Genomic DNA, 16,958 nt, shown 5'->3' on the forward strand with positions numbered 1-16,958 from the left:
GGTTCCAGGTTCCGGAAGCGTTGTTATAGCAACAGAACATGGTCGCGGTTTATTTATTTATTATTTTTCTTTAGTCTACCATCGCTCTCTGATTTCACCGACTCCCTTGATACAGTATGACAACAACAAGCGTATTATTAACGTGGAAGTACACAAAGAGATAATGGATGTCGACGATATTATAAATGAATGTGCTTGCCAACATTTGGAAAAGTTAAATATTAGTCATAGAGGCCTGGTTATACTGCCACCTACACTATCAAAACTAGTCAAATTAAAAAAGCTGTTTTTGAATGACAATTGTCTCCTCTTTCCACCAATCGAGGTAAGGCTAGTCTATCATAGCTAGTGCCAGCTGCATGTAATTTGCACAGTAGCGTGCTTACTTTCATTACCTTCAACAAAGAACATGTAGCCTTGTCGTTAATCACGGAACAGTAGATGTTTGAAGTTACTCTTGGCCTTGAACAGGACACAACACCTATACATGGTATTATTTCTCGTCTGCTGTGTGCTGTAGATTCTGCATCTTGACCAGCTGGAGGAGCTGGTTCTGGATGGCAACCAGCTAACCATACTTCCTAGTGACATTGGATCCCTCAGGAACCTCACCATTCTGGGGCTCAACCACAACCCCATCTCCGTCCTACCGGATGCCATAGGTGACCTGGCGAACCTGAAGGTGCTGTGGGCAGCTTCCTGTGGCCTCTTCCAGCTTCCTGCCTCTCTCGGGCAACTCAGCAGGTTACAGAAGCTGGGCTTGAACAACAACAGGATCAGCTGCCTACCCCCTGCGATGGGCCAGCTCCAGGCCCTGCTCTGGTTGAACCTGGCTGGGAACCAGCTGACTTATCTCCCTGATGAGACACACAACCTTCACTCTCTGGTCTTCATCAATCTAGATAGAAACCACTTTAATCATGTCCCTAAATCCCTGTCTGGTCAGTGCTTTTGTTGAGTTGCCCAAGAACGTTGCCTGAAAGTTATGGGTACTAAATGTTGTGTGTAGAGACTGAGATTGGGTATCCAATACATTATTGTTTTTTGACTATTTGCCAATATCAGAATAATGCCCTATATTAAGATGCCCTATATTAAGAAGCCAAGCACATTGTCATTTCAAATAACCAGTAATCAAGTACAGATGTGCTGTTTATTCACAGATATGTCCAATCTTCAAATTATGAGTATGAAGTTCAATGCTGTTACATCTCTGGAGGATGACATCATCATTGGGTTCAGTAAACTGACTAAGCTGGACCTGAGAGAATGCCTCCTTGAGGACAGACCTCCTCACTGGAAGGTAATAAACCTCATCATCACATCATCAGTTTGATTACTCGCCAAAATTACACATAACTGATAAAATTCCAACTTCAAACTGTTTCAGTGTTGTTATTTTTACTATATGAATCATTTGTTTGGAAATTAAAGAAATTATTTCAATGAGGACCTTTGATTTGTAATCAAAAGCTCTTTTCTTATGTTACGAGTGTAGAGGTGTTGTATGTGTTGTATTTGACACAAACAAAATCCTGTTTCCACAACTTTAATGTTATTTCATAATTTTGGCATAGGGCTTGGACTTCATTTTGCTGGGAAAACTCAACGTCACAGAGGAGACGGACATATCCGAGTCTAGATGAGTCTGAGTCTAGAATGATCAGACTCTAGATGCCAGAATGCATTGTGCTGTGTTGATACCAAGTCATGCTCATTAAAGAATGATATGTCCTGCTTGTGGTAGTATATCATGCAATAAATATAAATATCAATCACGTACACAGCTCTACAGTATATGGTTGTGTCTCTGTTGGCTCCCTATGGCTCTGCAGCCTCTGGGCACCGCAGCCAGTGGGCTCTGCAGCGTCTGGGCTCTGCAGCCTTGGGGTCTGCAGCCTCTGGGCTCTGCAGCCTGGTGCTCCGAGGGCCCCCTGGGTCTGGTGCTGTGCACCCTGGTGACAGAGGAGCCAAAGTGGCCTGGTATAAAGTCATGCAGCTCACCCGGGTATCCCTTCAGCTCGTCAATGCTGACATACCCTTTAGAAAGAAAACGTGTCATTATGTTCACAGAATACAGGTTAGTTAAAAATCATTGAGGACAATGCAGGACCATCACAATATGCCTCCCACTCAGTAGCTCATCCACTACGTAGAGATGTTCATGGCAACTAGGCATTCTTAAGCTCCCAAGAAACGGCTTGGGTGTGGGACCAGCTATTCAACCCTGGCCTACCTGTTATCATATTGTTGACAGGGTAATGTTGTACTGCACAACACAGATGTGGATCTCTCTGAAGATTAGTCCCAGTGGAAACATCAGAGCTGTTCAACACAGGAGAGGAGTTAGATGGAAATCCTATTGTCCTGATAGTACAACATAGGAGAGAGTAGTTTGCCAAGTTGATACAAAAATGTTTAGCTGTGCAGTACAATGTGTTTACCGGATGAACTTAATTCCTGATTCACTTAAGTTATCTTCCTCCTTCTGATTGGGCAAAGCCAGTTGATCTTGGGTACTCTTAAAACAAAACACAGATGTTTGAATCCAAACGTAATGGTGTTTGGGTTTGGTTTTTATACATCAAGAGAAACATTAAGAGGGAGCAGGGAGTTACCTCAGCTGTTTTATGATCCTCTTGCTCCCATATGAACCTTCCAAATACAGCTCTCACCTCTGAAATATGAATAACTTACCATTTAACACTGTAATCTACAGTATGTACAGGATGTGCTACAGAATGATTGGTGGAATACAGGTGCAGCACATTGGACCCACCATCTTGAACAGGAGCAGGAGGAAGCACGTAGTGACCTATGCACACAGACTTAACGCTGTGACACTTCTCACAGGCAGACAAGTAGAGACTGTGGAACACGGTAACCTTGTCCTTGATGTAGGCTTCACTCCCAAATATCCTGCAATGGTGATTTATTACTTACAATAGGCAAAAATCAAATGAGGGCTACTTATTATTCAAGGATAAAATAATATATACAGTAAATATACACTGTATATAGCTGTTCAATATACGTGAATTCTTCACTGTCGAGAAAAACTTGCCAGTCATCATCCCATCACAACTAATACCTTTGTGTGTCTGGGCAGGTGGCATCAGCACTGAAAAGATAATCAGCAGTCTTCTGACAAGCAAAGGTCCCACCCTCACACACTGAAACGGAGTAAAACGTGAATTAAAATTCAAACAAAATAAAGAGTTGTAATGTAAACTGTAACGTTAGCTTACATGATGAGTTTGTTGAATAGATAGCTAACGTACAGTAAGCTAGCTTGCTAACTAACAAGCTAGTTAGATTTAGTCTGCTATATGTTCTTACACCAAAATTGAGGAATTCCTGTCCTGACACTATTAGAAAACCACGCTGTTCGGTTTTTAAACATACTTTATGTTATTTATAGTCAACTACAAGATAACAGGCGACAGGCCTATGTTTCGACTTGATCACAAACTTTTTAACCCCCAGCCCTAGCTGCACAGTGGCGCGAGGCAAAAGTTAAGGCCTGAATGCAAGGGGCCTTGGCGGCAAATATGTGCAATGTGTTCCTTTAAGAAATGGGTTTACTCAGGTCTACAACAGTCATGTAGCGGTTCCTACCAGTTTAACAAATATTGTATATAAAAAAAGAAGTGAACGTTTCTGCCGTTGTTTCTACCAGTTCACCAGTTTCTCCAGCCAACAAGCCTATTAGGTTTTTTTGTAACAGTTGTTCGTTCGTCATCTACCGCTTATCGGTCGCGTCGCGGAGGCCCAGCGGTGATGTACAGTCCGTCACTTTACCAACACACAGAAGGAGCTGGGGGCGTGGCAGAAATGGGGGGGGACCCCTCTGTATCTGACCGCGTCCTTTCATCGATGAGGGGTGAAAGAAGAAGTTGTCACATACGCTACCCCGGGCTCTTCTGAGGGGCGGAGGCTACTGTCGGGTATCGGTTTGAGTAATCATGTGACTTTATTTGTGTCAAAGTGCTGAAGAAAGACCCAATGATTAGATCTAAGATCTAATGTGTTACACTATAGGCTGCTTGAAATCAATGATCATCTGCATAACTATATTTCTGGGCCAGACTCTCACTTGCACTTCAGCAGATACTTTCAAAATCACATATGCAGCTTGAAGCTATTCTATCCATAAAATAAGATAATTCTTTATTAAGTCCCACAATGGGGAATCCCACATATGATGTTGGTCTAAGTTTCTCTCTCGCAACAATCAAAACCAAAAGTCTAAAATTAATCCAATGACGTCTGATGAGGCAAGAAAATACAACAAATGAGGTTGGCTAAACATGGGACCAACACAGCAAAGCAAAACAGATCCACCTCCCACTTCTCACCTCCCAACCCCCCTCATGTGTTTTTCACCTCATTAACATTTCTCTGCGCAGGTCTACATTTGTATTGGATATAGGCTACCTTGCCAGTGGCAGTCTGCGGGAGGATGTTTAGTCGGCTTCGTCTGAAGTTGTTTCACAAAATTTACCAAATACCGGAATACACGAATGTGAAGCATGTGGTTTAAATTGCTTTAGTTTTTGACACCTTGCAGGATATTTTGTCTGACTTCTGGGGTCATTGCCGCGGTGAGGAACGGCCTCGTTATTTCGCAGAAATGCTTCAAACTGTGAGTATGTTTCCAAGTTAGATACTCCTGGTGCAAGTCGTAAACTATAGGCCATTTCTTCCAAGTGTGCCAAATCCCCGAAATTAAGTTATTTAGTCTTGCACCTTTGAGGCTATTGCTCTTTAATTAACTTGTCTAACTACATGCTCTTATTGTTCTTCCATTTGGGACTTATTAGGTTTCACATCGTATGATTCATGTTTGGCTATACCCGCAATGTTTGGGGCTATCTCGTTGTTACAGTGATGCACTTTTGTAAAACTTTCTCTTGGAAGTTGCTTGGGATAAAAGCGACTTCCTATGCTAAATGCATAAATGCAATGTAAATGTAGTTGGCTGTGTGTCAAATCACGTAAAATATCAAGTCTGACCGATGTGTTATGAATTGTCTGTCATGCAAATACCATCGGCTCCACGTCTACTCGGATTCACAAAGTAGCCTACTAAGGGCGGCGCAGTCCAGTGCGTTATGCGCACACCTGTTTCTGTTTGCGCACTTGTTTCTGATCATCGTTAGTAGAGTGTAAAACCTTTTTTTTTTCTTACTTGGTTTTCGGTTATTATGCGTTACACTGTCCTGACGTAGCTAGTGTCAGAGGTTTTCGTTGTTGTTCGGAGTATGGGCCTCCGTTGTTGCGAATCCAGAAGGGTTATTAAAAGAACCATCGAATGTGCACTTGCCTCCTCATTCCTGCAAATACCGTAAGTTGCTATATAGTTATATGGCAGCCTAGCTTTGGTATTCGCTGCGTAGAATACACTTCGTTCTGTGGAATTTGCTAATCGGAATTATTTTAAAGCGTATGGGAGGTAGGCTACTTCAATGGAGAGAAGGGGGTGGGGTGGGTGCTCGGTGTGTAGGGCACAGATCCAAGCCATTTGGAAAAAGCACTTGTTGGAATAGAAGGCAAGCATCATGACTTCTACCTGTTCACTCGCTGCATCAGACTTGTCAAAAGGCACACTACTTTTTCATTTTGTCTTTTGCTATGGCACCGATTGTGAGGTCGTTGTTGGCTGTTTGGCCACACAGGTCTTGCTTCTGTCTTTTACCACCTGGAAAGGTAGTGGGGTGCAACTGTAGCTCGCCCGCTATTAACTCAATACCACGCGTTTGATTATTAACAATGAGCTTGAACTGGCCTTTGCATGGTAGACTAGTTCTCTAGATCTGACCGTGTCAAATTCAAAGGCACCCTGTTAACTTGTAGCTACGTAACTAAGTGATGTCATTTTCCACTTTTGCGTAAGTTATTCAGTTGTAGCCTATCTAAAATGTATCCACCCACCTTGGTTTTGATTAACAGCGCGACAGGCTGCTCTTCTGTGGGAAGCCTGGTGCTGCGGCAATTTCACTGAGATTGGTATGGCCGCAGCCTGCAGACTCCCGTCTCAGGCTCTCCAGTGTCATAGCTCCCGTATTATGCCCAAGCTGTCCAACGGTAAATTCAGAGGGTCAAAAATACTAAATCGCGAATTATTTTACCGATTGAGTTAAAGGTAAGTTTGTGAGCACGTTTGTTGCAATAAATGAGAAATAGCGGACCACACGAGCTTTCATTTTGAAAAGTAGAAGCATGAGACGAGAGGGCATGAGGCGGATGGCTGCAGGCTGCAGCCATACACTCTTGATTTCACTGGGGAGGTGGTTGCTGTGACACATTATGTCCAGCAGAAGGCAGGGTTTAGCCATAATCGTAGCCCGAATCAGCTGTTCTTGTGAATGTTCTTTGTTCTTCCGTGAACTATCGTAGTCATCCCAAAAATACCACAAAAATACGAATAATATTACTAGTACATAATGTACATGTTATTGGCTGGCTGTTTCTCGAACTGTAACTGCGATTATTTTAGATAATTGTATCTTTCATTTCCAATTGGAGGGATCTGTACCACGTGACAGCTAAACCACGTTTTCACTTTAGTATTTGGAGATTACACATTTATTAATGCACTTCCTTTGCTGGTGTGTTTTTTTTTTAACACCGTTTAGTTTTTTTAATGGAGTACACGTAGTTCATTAGTACAAACTTGGAGCCGTATACTAATATGACGTTCCTGAGAATCACTTGGGTCCCTCGAGTGGCGGGTCAGTATCGCTTCTCGGCCTTTTGGCTAAGATCAAGTGTAGTATCTGTTCTTATCAGTTTAATATCTGATACGTCCCCTACCCGGGGACCATATATTAAATTGATTTTTGGAACAGGGAGATGGAATAGGGGCTTGCTCCGTCCACTCCACGCATCGACCTGGTATTGCAGTACTTCCAGGAACGGTGCACTTCCCTCCCGGGGGAAAGAATGTTGTTGAAATTAACTTGTATGCAATGGTTAAGCTTGTTGTGGCGGTCCATTTCACTCACATCACCGTATTATAAAAAACGCGGTGAAACAGACTACCTCTTATTTACCAACTTGAACTATGAAGACAAAATCTTGAGAAATTACTGCCGCTGCCGTTTGTGGCCACATTGAATTGCCAGTTGAAAAATGTCAAACAGCAGTTACTGCTGACTCCATGTTGACCCAATAAACATTCTGATCATTCTTTTCACCTTTAGGTGGAGCTAAATGCACGTTATTGTGAAAGGTTTTCAAGATGGATTCTCCCACACTCATGAAAACACAACACAGGTACGGTACCCACCTCTAACCAGACACAACTGCTATTTAACCAAATTCAAACTGTCCAGAAATAACGTAAGTTTCATAAAATAATCCGTCAGTGATAATGCTAACCATAAGGCTGCTTAATCAAAAGTTGTCTTGTCAAAGTACAAAGTACAACACACATCAATTGTAACCTCCTTTAGCCAGATGCAGTGTATTCTAAAACAGACACAGGCAACTCAAAACAAAAAAATTATCACTATAAGTAAATCGATTTGCGTTACACATCCATGATACTGTCAACGCTAAACCCCTTTCAAACAACAGATCAACTGTTGTCAAAGTACATAGTTTACCCTTACAGCAGCAGTTTGCCTGTGTGTTTAACCAGGGGGAGAATCCTGTGTTAGCCCCAGTGTCGTGTCTCCTGCCTGTCTGCCGGCTATACTAGGGGGATGTACCCTGTTGACTATCCTGCTGCTGAAGGCAGTCTGTTCAGCTCTGTGTCTGAGGACTGCATGGCGGCGCTGGGATCAGACCACCTGCATGGACAGGCCAGCTTCCAACCTCCACAGGCATCCAAGGTAACTCATCAGGTCCACACCTAGATTGCAGTTGAGAGATTCAGTCTGCACTGCACCATCCTATTACTGTATAGTATAGTATAGTATAGTATAGTATAGTATAGTATAGTATAGTATAGTATAGTATAGTATAGTATAGTATAGTATAGTGCAGTATAGTACAGTACAGTACAGTACAGTACAGTATGGCATTGAATAACATAGTGTAGTGTAATATAGTTCAGCATAGTATGGTTTACTTTACATAGTGTTATAGTACAGCAAAGTATAGTACAGTATAGCATACTATCATGTAATAGAGTGTAGCATTGTTTACATAGTATTTTATTGTACAGCATAGCATACTATGGTATAATATACTGTAGTTACACATAGTATTGTATTGTACAGCATATAAAAGGTTTCTCTGCTCTCCTCTTCTGTTAGGTGGAGGTAACACAGAGCAACATGGTCAGGCTGCAGGTGTTTGAGGACCAGGCCTGCTTCCTTCTAGCTCTACACGCCTCTGAGGACGACGCTCAGGGTCCAGCTCTACACACCTCTGAGGACGACGCTCAGGGTCCAGCTCTACACACCTCTGAGGACGACGCTCAGGGTCCAGCTCTACACACCTCTGAGGACGACGCTCAGGGTCCAGCTCTACACGCCTCTGAGGACGACGCTCAGGGTCCAGCTCTACACGCCTCTGAGGACGACGCTCAGGGTCCAGCTCTACACGCCTCTGAGGACGACGCTCAGGGTCCAGCTCTACACACCTCTGAGGACGACGCTCAGGGTCCAGCTCTACACACCTCTGAGGACGACGCTCAGGGTCCAGCTCTACACGCCTCTGAGGACGACGCTCAGGGTACAGCTCTACACGCCTCTGAGGACGACGCTCAGGGTCCAGCTCTACACGCCTCTGAGGACGACGCTCAGGGTCCAGCTCTACACACCTCTGAGGACGACGCTCAGGGTACAGCAGAGCCGTGTCCCATCCAACAAACCCTGCTGTGTGTGCGTCCGCATTGCTCTCACTGAATGGGATGGTTTATGTGTGCAGTGGTGGCCCTGCATCTGCATGGCCGGTGGTGGACCGTGGACGACGTGTTGAAGACCAGCCAGGACAGAAGCGGCCTTGTGTTGGTGGGCTTGGTTACTCTGATATTCATGAAAGGGAGTTGTTCTGTGCTTCTTGCTTCCCAGGTATAAGCCTGGGGTGGCTAGCACCACAGGGATTGGATTGTTGATTGACTCATTGGTGGTTCGAGTGGTGTGATGTTGGATTCGTGCTGCTCGTGTGTATGTATTATGAACATCATGATTACCAAAGTAGAATGATTAGATTAGATTCAGACAGAGCATACATTAAAACAAGTACAATTGTACATGGATCTTCTCCAAGTTGCAGGTTCTATGTTATGTGTGTTGAATACAATTAGGAAGGGAGTTGTTCCACAATGAGTCTGTTTCTGAGGTTGTTCCGTGTCACACGGTTGTGTTTTGCCAGGTGGAGTCTGAGGTGGAAAGAGTGATTCTGTTCCTGCTCAGCCAGCGTGTTGGAGAGAAGCTACCGGAAGAGGAGACTGTATTCTCGCCTCACCCCAGGATGGAGATGAGTAAAATTTTCTGGCTCAACAAAGAAGCAGTGGGATTCTACACAGTCAAGCAGAAAGGTGTGACGCTGGTGTGGATGTGTACCCAGGGTTTCAAATGAATTGAGGACTTATGAGGTTTAGGTTGGTTGAGGGGCAGTTCTATGGGCGTATGTGAAGCCCTCTGTGACATGCTTGCGTGTAAAAAGGGCTATACAAATAAATTTGATTTAATTTGATTTGACTTATGACTCTTGGCCGGGGTCACTTCAAATTTCATACTTGAAAATTCATTTGACTATTTTGCTATTTTATTTCCACTTTTTAATGTTATGAAATGTAATGTTTGGAATTTGAACAAGAATTTAAAATGAGCCTACCTGATATTCACTCCTGAAAATTATATCAAGCCCTACTGATGTTTTACACACACAAAAAACACCAATATAAATACAAAGTAAATTGAGGGTCCCTATAAATGCATTGAATGTGTTGAATCCCCTCCAGAACCCCAAGTGTGTTTTAGCCACCATAACTTGTTTGTAGTATGTATGTATGTGTGCTGTTGTTCCATATTTAAGGTTATGCAGGTTCATAACGATGCCATTGTCTCACAGGAAGTCTATGTGATGGCTGCACCAGTCAGAGTTATGTTCTTCCTGTCCTGGACACAGTGCTGGTGAGGGCTCATGCAAGGAGGCGTGGCCTGGGCCTGCAAATGCTTGAGGATTTCTGCTCCTCTTTTCCCAGTGAGGTGACACTGGGAGTCAGCGCTCCAATATCAGACAGCATGGCTGCAGGTGAGTCTTATTCACGTTACATTTTCAATTAAAACTCGCTTGGATCATGACTAAATTAGAATGTTGATTTTGTCTTTAGTCCAAATTGTATTGCGTCTGGGTCAGAATCTGGACCATGGTCCACCTATTGAGTCTCCCCGGCTTAGAGGCAGAGCGGTGCTTCCCCTAGATAAGACCACTCTGCCAAATTCAAACCTATTTCCATGTCTGGTAATCAATACATGGTCACATCTGAGTGAGTGTCTTGACTGAATATAATGATAAAAATATTGCTCTTCATGGACTTAAACTGCACTGAATGACTCTGTCGATGAGCAGAAAGTCTAATGCCACTTCTGTTTAGTGTGCAGGAAGTACCTTCAGCTACATCCCAGCCAAAAGGAGCGGCTGTATGAGGTGGAGCCCCCTGGAGGCTGGGGGCAAAGACGCAACATCTGGCTCAACATCCAGCTGCGACGATGCGCTAACGACGAGAAGAAGAGGGCAGGGGAGAAGAGAGCGGGAGAAGAGGAGGAGGAGGAGGAGAGGAGGCAAACAGGGGGAGAGACGGAGGACACAGATGTGACAGCAGCACTGTTATCTGACTCCAAACGCATCAGACTTTTAGATCCAACCTAGAGATGAAGTCATGTATTTGGTGTCAGGAGGAAGGGTGTGGAGCCCCTGGTGGTCTGTGGTGGGATCCCTCTCTGCTGTCCTGGGGCCTGGCCTTTACAGGCACATAGAGAAGACTACCACACCAGACGCTACTGCCGGGGTGCCCCCAGTGCCCAGCAATGTCACTCTTCATTTTTGCAGCTGCAATTTAACATCATGAGTTTGGACAGTTCTGGCATCAAGCTGATTAAGGTTCTTAGTCTATGGGCATACTTTCCATTCTGAACAAGATTTTCTATTTAGTTTTCACTTTCTGCCACGTTCTTTTCTCCCCACTCGAGATATTGCAGTTTAAAAGTGTGTCCCCAATAAAAGTTGAATGTGTTGAAACCATTCATTAAATACATATTAAACAAGAATAGTGTGCACACACAATTATCTTGAACCTGGTTCGAATTAGTCAGATTGCTTACGATAGAATTGGCCTTTATGGAATTGCTTTGGCCCTAATGGATTTTTAGGTAATTCATGTCAGGTTTGAGACTTGAATCCCAGTTTAAGGTTAACGTTATTTGTACAATTGTACAATTTTAAGATGGAGTGCCTCATTATAGCCACAAGGTGGCAACATAAACGTGCTTATTTGATCGGCAGGATCTTCTGATATGGTCCTGCATGTACCTTCAGTATCAGGAAGGTCCCAATATGCACAGCAACATCTATCCATGTGGACAGCCTTAAACCTTACACGATCAATGATTCGTGATGTTAGACCGAGTCATCAATACCACTTTAGCTGATTATGGGGAAAATGTAGGTGTCTGGAGACCATTTTACCATGGAACTCAATCCTATGCATACTATTTAAGGCAGCCCCATACCATCTACTGTGTATTGAACAAGGAGAAAGGCCTGATTGATCTGCAGCTGATCTCCAGCAGCATCCTTTACAGGAAAGGCGACCCATGCAGAGAGCAGTGCATGGGTTAACACCTGTCAATTGTAAACGTTTTGGATTTCCGACCTAAACCAAATAGTACCATAAATACCAACTAAACCATTTAAGGAAGCGTGCTGTCAGCCCTGTATCTATCAGGCAAGGTTTGTCTTCGGGTCAGGACATCATACACTCACCCCCCCCCCCCCCCCATAAACACTCACACACATACACATACTGTACTGACTCCCACACCAAATAGGCTCTTCTTTATTAAGGCTGTCATGTTGTGTAGCCTCGTGTTTTATGGTGGCAGCAGACTGTTAAGGCAGGTATCACCCCGAGCCCAGGGGCTGATGGGACTGTGGACTGCTTAGCTCGGGGAGATGGGGGGGGGGATGTCCATGACCGTACATTTACCATCCAGTCTGTATTAAATGTGTCCAAGGACCAAGGATTACTTCCTGGGGTTGACTGATCTATCATTCATGAACTGAAGTACAGGACTTATGCCACACATTGGCACAGTACACACTAGCTCTAACATTACACTATCCCACATTCATTCACATTACACGACTACACTGTGGAACACCACATAACACTATACTGTGCTGCACTACGTAATAACACCACACTGCAGTGGTCTTCCATCACATGTAGGGTTGGGTCCTAGATACAGGATCATTGATAATTCCATCGCCATGACAACAGCAAGGCCAAAGCTGTCTCTTTCTGCCCAACCCCCCATCCTGTGGAGGGTGTGGAGGAGCATGGAGACCTGGGGGAGCACTGAGGGCACACATGCATTAACACATGATGGAGTAGTGAAGGCTCTTCCTTTAGGATGACCTACCTACAGTAGAATTACAATGCACGTTGAACTATTGCTGCAGTTTGGCCCTAAATGTGATCTGTTTCTAAAGCTCCGGTGAATCCTTGTTGACATTTTCTTTGCTTTTCTTCTTAATATGAATGTTTTATGGAAAAGGTTTCTGTTTCGTCAGAGATTTACATTTCGTTGTTGATCTAGCGGTTTGATGGTGAACAGAAACATGGCGTCCCCAGATGCAGCAAACAGCCCTGCTGCTGTTTATGGGGATAAAAGGCTGTTTGCTCTCTCTGGCTCTAAATGGGATGAGATGCTGCCAGACGTTCTGCAGCAGCTCTGGTACAGTCATCATATCACTGCTGTCAAGCACACATTCACTGGGGAGCTACAGTAGCAGCATGGTTTTCCCGCTTCTGCCGTGCTATGAGGAAGCAGTCACTTCATTATCCAGGATGGGTCCACTGGAACTGAGAATAACGAGCCATACCAGACGAGGAAATCATGGTGGAACAAAAAGCAAGGAGCGGACATTTTTAATGAGGGATAATTAGACTTTGGTCTGAATTGGGCGGGGGTACGGGTTGGGGAGGGGCTAAGTGGGGCTGGGTCAAAGTGAGGCCAGGGTAATAGATGGTAGTGGAGTAATGAAGGTAACCTGCATAGTGACAGTGTTTGTGGGTCCTAGAAGCTGCCTTGGACTGAGGCTGTTTATCTGCTGGATTCTAGAAGCAACCACATGCTCTTAGAACAACAGGCTCTCAAACGGTGTAATGGAGTTTCCCATAAGAGATTCCTCTTTTCAGATTGGATAGTATAAAAGTTGAGAGTGACTATCTCTGTGTGGCCCTGTGTCCGGGTCTGATATGAAAGGCTTCTCTGTTCTCTGCCTGTGACGGCCAGGCGGCTCTGTTGTCTTGTCTGAACACATCAAAGCGCTGAGCGGCCCTCCCAGGTGTTGAAGGATTACACCCGTTACCGCTCTGGGTTTTATCCCCCAGGACACCTTTGAAGTGGAATCTCATTCACCTGTTAGCGTTGGAACAAGCTCTGACAGCCCATAACCGGCTAAAATACTCCTGTCCTATTTCAATACTGCTGTAGGTGGTTGTCAATGTGGCCCTACAAGGGTATACACCCTGTCTCTGTTGCCCTCCCCCCTCCTTATCAACTCCATTGCTGGAAGCAGTTATGTCCCAAAAGATAACCTCACTGACTGCAGATATAAAAAGTAACTGAAATATATAATGAAACCATTAAATTAATAGTTTGCATTAGGCCAATGTTTCATGGTTTTCACCAAATTGGCATGTATAACAAAGCCTAGCGTAGAATTAAGAGTTCATCCAAGTCCAATCCTTTGGTTGGTTGGTCGATGTTTGGATCCCCTCAGAGCTAAATACCTGCCATGTTATTACTGTGTTGTTGTTGTGTTTGGGTCTATTTCTGTGGTATTTACAGGGAATCTAAGATGTGAGAAGGCAGTTCCCCCTGGGTGTCAACACCATAGAGGGGCTACTGCAGGAGCTGCTAGTCTCTCCATGGGTGTGTACCAGTAGTGTGAAGTTTCCTTCTCTCATACATCCTGCCAGTGTCTACTTTTAGGGAGGGGAAAGGAGACAAGGAAAGAAGTGTCTGATCTGAGAGGATTGAGATGCAGCCCTGATGGTGGCTGTGAGTTGGCCCCTGACCCGGCCCAGCAGGTTGTGTTTGTGTGTGTATGTGTGTGAGTGTGTGTGTGGTTGTGTGTGGAGGGACAGCAGGGTACATTGCTCTCTAGACCGTTAAGAAGCCAGGCAGTAACAGATGAGCAGGTCTGGAGGGGGGACGAGGGGGGTCAGGAGTTGGCAATGCAGCCTCCACAAGCTGCCCCCTCCCTCCCTCCCCATAGCCCCCCAGCGCTAATAGGACAGAGAGAGAAGGACACAAACAAGCTTCACATGCACTATCTGTACAAATGCACACACACACACACACACACAAAATGAACACACAGGATGAGAGAACATCTGAATTGTACTTTCTGTAAATGTTATGCCTGGTTGGCTGACCTTCTGTGTTCCTGCTCATAGTTTTGTACGATTCCAGTGTGATGGTGCTGACCATCCCAGCAGTCAGCCTGTACTGTAGAACTGGACAATGAATAGACTGACGCTCTGCATCCCATTGGTGTTCAGTTGCAGGTATGAGCTGCCTCCGTGTGTGTGTGTGTGTGTGTGTGTGTGTGTGTAGGTCTCACCTGACTTCAGCTCCCTGGTCCAGATGACCAGACCTTTTGGCCTTGTTGGAGAACTTGGGCCCCCTGCCAGGGAAGTGTGGGGAACTGTGAAGGGTGGAAACTAGCCTGTCAGTCCTGGTTACTGTCCAGGTCCTGACCCGGGGGTACAGATCAGCAGGGAGCGCAAACACACACACGCACACACACATACACAATGTCTCAGATGGGTTTCAGAACCGGGTACACATGACTCAGTCATGACAAAGAGGACACACTCCTGTGGACACGCCCCTGACAATGCCCAGGGTCGTTTATGATTGCATCAGAGACCTGTCACTCAGAATTGCCCTTGCACCCTCCTAATGAAAGGACCTCATTGCTCCATGCGCCCCAGGGAGGTGTGAGTGTTCTGACCTCCAAGGGCTGTTGGTCAGGATGGCAGCATTAAAGTGAAGTTTTATGAAATCGAATCTTGGTGGTCTTATAGCTCTAAATGTGAAAACGTGGAGCTCGTGGTCCTCATCTAGATACAGAACATGGAGACCTGGCCTGTTGTCTGTGTCCTCCCCCCTCCGACCCTCCCAGAGAGCGATGACCTACAGCTGAAGCCAGGGTGCAGGGTTCTGTCCCACGGCCGCGGTGCTGCTGGTGATGTCGTGGCCTGGATGATGTTCACGCTGAGTAATGTCATTACTTTACCGACTGGGAGGCCTGTACCTTATATAATAGACTTAGAGCCTGTTCTGAGGCTGGAGAGAGAGTAAGAGAGAGGGGGTGAGAGAGAGAGAGAGAGAGAGAGAGAGAGAGAGTCAGAGAGAGACAGAGAGAGAGAGAGAGAGAGAGAGAGAGGGAGAGAGAGAGAGAGAGAGAGAGAGAGAGAGAGAGAGAGAGGGTGAGAGATAGAACTGTTTAAATAGTTGCCAATTTTATCTGCAACCCAGATAGTGTTGTGCTGTTGTGATGCTGTGTTTCCCTTGTATCCAGTGAATGTTGTCCAGTCAGCTGGTGTGTTGTCTATGTGAACTGGAATCTGGTAAACCAAGCAGCCCAGCCCAGCTCTTACCCTGCAGACAGTCAGTCTCCAGCCTCCTCCTCTCTCTGTCTGCTGTGGTCCTGATTCCCTGTACTCTGTCCTCTGCCAAGGCCAAAAAGACACTTCCTAGAACTCTGAACACACACACACACACATACATCCACCCACTGCCCTGTGCTCATGCATGATGCATACATAATACATACTCATATATTTAACACCTCCACACTCACATGCACACACAATACGTCTTTTTCTGCACAAACTCAGCCATCACACGGTGTTCCCTCCCCCACATCCTCAGGGGAGTTGGAAGTGAGTGTTCTCTTCCGCTGTGGCTGGTTCAGGTTACCTCTGGCAGAAAGCTTCTCTCCTCTGACCTTCACCTTGGCCTGTAGATCTGCCTAGTGCAGCAGAAACACACACACACACACACACACACACACACTGCTCTGGTTCCACTCCATAAACTCTTGCTGCCTGGTGTGTGACAGGTGTTGGCTCACATTCAGCCTACACTGAGAGAAGGTAAACAACGCCAACAAAGACATGCAGAGGATATCCTCCACGCCTTCCTCTCCTCCTCATCTCTATCCCTCCCTCTCTCTTTTCCTCTCCTATACCCGCCTTCACTTTCTTCTTCCTCTATCCCTCTCTTTCTCCATTCTCCACTCTATCTTATTTGTAATGCTGTCTTTATTCCATCTCTCCCCTTTCTCTCCATGCCTCTCTCTCCGTCTCTCTCTCCTCCCCTGTTCTGTCTTTCTGTCTTTTTATCCCTGTTTGCATATGTTATCGTATTAGTGTGTGGCATGTATAGATTCCTAGTTCAGTAGTAGCTGGCTCACACAGTATTTCTTGGCAACCTGTGTTTCCTGATTGAAAGATATCATTATTGTTCACCATGCCTGGTAGCTGAGATATGGTTGCTTACTTTGCGCTGCGCCTGTCTAACAACCTAAATACTGTTAAAACTATGCAATTCTGTTCCTTGATCTTCTGTTGTACTTGTGCACTATTTGTTTGTTTCTTTGGATGGAAGCGTCTGCCAAATGAAAACAATGTAAATGTAATGTAACACAGAGAATCTACAGCCTGCAGATGTGTGTGACATGGTTTGATAACACCCTCT

General features: G+C 45.1%; 3 protein-coding genes and 1 non-coding gene across 5 annotated transcripts; 3 read left to right on the top strand and 1 right to left on the bottom strand.

Annotated features, from left to right (window-relative positions):
* Positions 1 to 19: 19 nt before the first annotated feature.
* On the top strand, positions 20 to 1,775 carry LOC146246885 (uncharacterized). Its single transcript, XM_084682456.1, has 4 exons — positions 20 to 325; positions 521 to 941; positions 1,164 to 1,303; positions 1,578 to 1,775. Exons 1-4 carry the CDS (start codon positions 164 to 166, stop codon positions 1,644 to 1,646), a joined length of 792 nt encoding a protein of 263 aa, XP_084538582.1. The 5' UTR covers positions 20 to 163; the 3' UTR covers positions 1,647 to 1,775.
* On the bottom strand, positions 1,352 to 3,528 carry terb2 (telomere repeat binding bouquet formation protein 2). Of its 2 annotated transcripts, none has more exons than XM_084682458.1 (7): positions 3,340 to 3,528; positions 3,092 to 3,173; positions 2,780 to 2,919; positions 2,619 to 2,677; positions 2,445 to 2,521; positions 2,237 to 2,325; positions 1,352 to 1,955 (listed from the first exon to the last, which is right to left on the bottom strand). In XM_084682458.1, exons 1-7 carry the CDS (start codon positions 3,401 to 3,403, stop codon positions 1,822 to 1,824), a joined length of 645 nt encoding a protein of 214 aa, XP_084538584.1. In that variant the 5' UTR covers positions 3,404 to 3,528; the 3' UTR covers positions 1,352 to 1,821. The 2 variants fall into 2 exon arrangements, with proteins under 2 accessions (XP_084538584.1, XP_084538583.1); XM_084682457.1 differs by having other exon boundaries at positions 1,362 to 2,040; positions 3,340 to 3,527.
* An 883-nt stretch (positions 3,529 to 4,411) lies between these two features.
* fam169b (family with sequence similarity 169 member B) lies at positions 4,412 to 11,228 on the top strand. The gene is made up of 8 exons (XM_084681513.1): positions 4,412 to 4,645; positions 7,206 to 7,278; positions 7,646 to 7,838; positions 8,265 to 8,793; positions 8,881 to 8,963; positions 9,328 to 9,493; positions 10,030 to 10,212; positions 10,556 to 11,228. The coding sequence occupies exons 3-8, from the start codon at positions 7,710 to 7,712 to the stop codon at positions 10,828 to 10,830; spliced, it is 1,365 nt and encodes a 454-aa protein (XP_084537639.1). The 5' UTR covers positions 4,412 to 4,645; positions 7,206 to 7,278; positions 7,646 to 7,709; the 3' UTR covers positions 10,831 to 11,228.
* Positions 6,741 to 6,931, top strand: LOC146246888 (U2 spliceosomal RNA). The gene has a single exon (XR_014734301.1). It is a non-coding gene; the product is annotated as a U2 spliceosomal RNA (small nuclear RNA).
* Positions 11,229 to 16,958: the final 5,730 nt, after the last annotated feature.

This window comes from Hypomesus nipponensis, chromosome 19 (genome assembly GCF_054491055.1).
Source record: "Hypomesus nipponensis isolate SF chromosome 19, ASM5449105v1, whole genome shotgun sequence".
Lineage (NCBI taxonomy): Eukaryota > Metazoa > Chordata > Actinopteri > Osmeriformes > Osmeridae > Hypomesus > Hypomesus nipponensis.

Bases quoted from the DNA above. Each gene is read 5' to 3' on its own strand.
- terb2 (XM_084682457.1), bottom strand. From the start codon at position 3,403: ATGTTTAAAAACCGAACAGCGTGGTTTTCTAATAGTGTCAGGACAGGA. The intron at 3,174-3,339 runs GTAAGAACATAT...ACTCCGTTTCAG, and splicing joins AGGAATTCCTCAATTTTGGT to TGTGTGAGGGTGGGACCTTT. The intron at 2,678-2,779 runs GTGGGTCCAATG...TTCATATTTCAG, and splicing joins TCCTGCTCCTGTTCAAGATG to AGGTGAGAGCTGTATTTGGA.
- LOC146246885 (XM_084682456.1), top strand. From the start codon at position 164: ATGGATGTCGACGATATTATAAATGAATGTGCTTGCCAACATTTGGAA. The intron at 942-1,163 runs GTCAGTGCTTTT...GTTTATTCACAG, and splicing joins TGTCCCTAAATCCCTGTCTG to ATATGTCCAATCTTCAAATT. The intron at 1,304-1,577 runs GTAATAAACCTC...ATTTTGGCATAG, and splicing joins ACAGACCTCCTCACTGGAAG to GGCTTGGACTTCATTTTGCT.
- fam169b (XM_084681513.1), top strand. From the start codon at position 7,710: ATGTACCCTGTTGACTATCCTGCTGCTGAAGGCAGTCTGTTCAGCTCT. The intron at 7,839-8,264 runs GTAACTCATCAG...CTCTTCTGTTAG, and splicing joins AACCTCCACAGGCATCCAAG to GTGGAGGTAACACAGAGCAA. The intron at 10,213-10,555 runs GTGAGTCTTATT...ACTTCTGTTTAG, and splicing joins ATCAGACAGCATGGCTGCAG to TGTGCAGGAAGTACCTTCAG.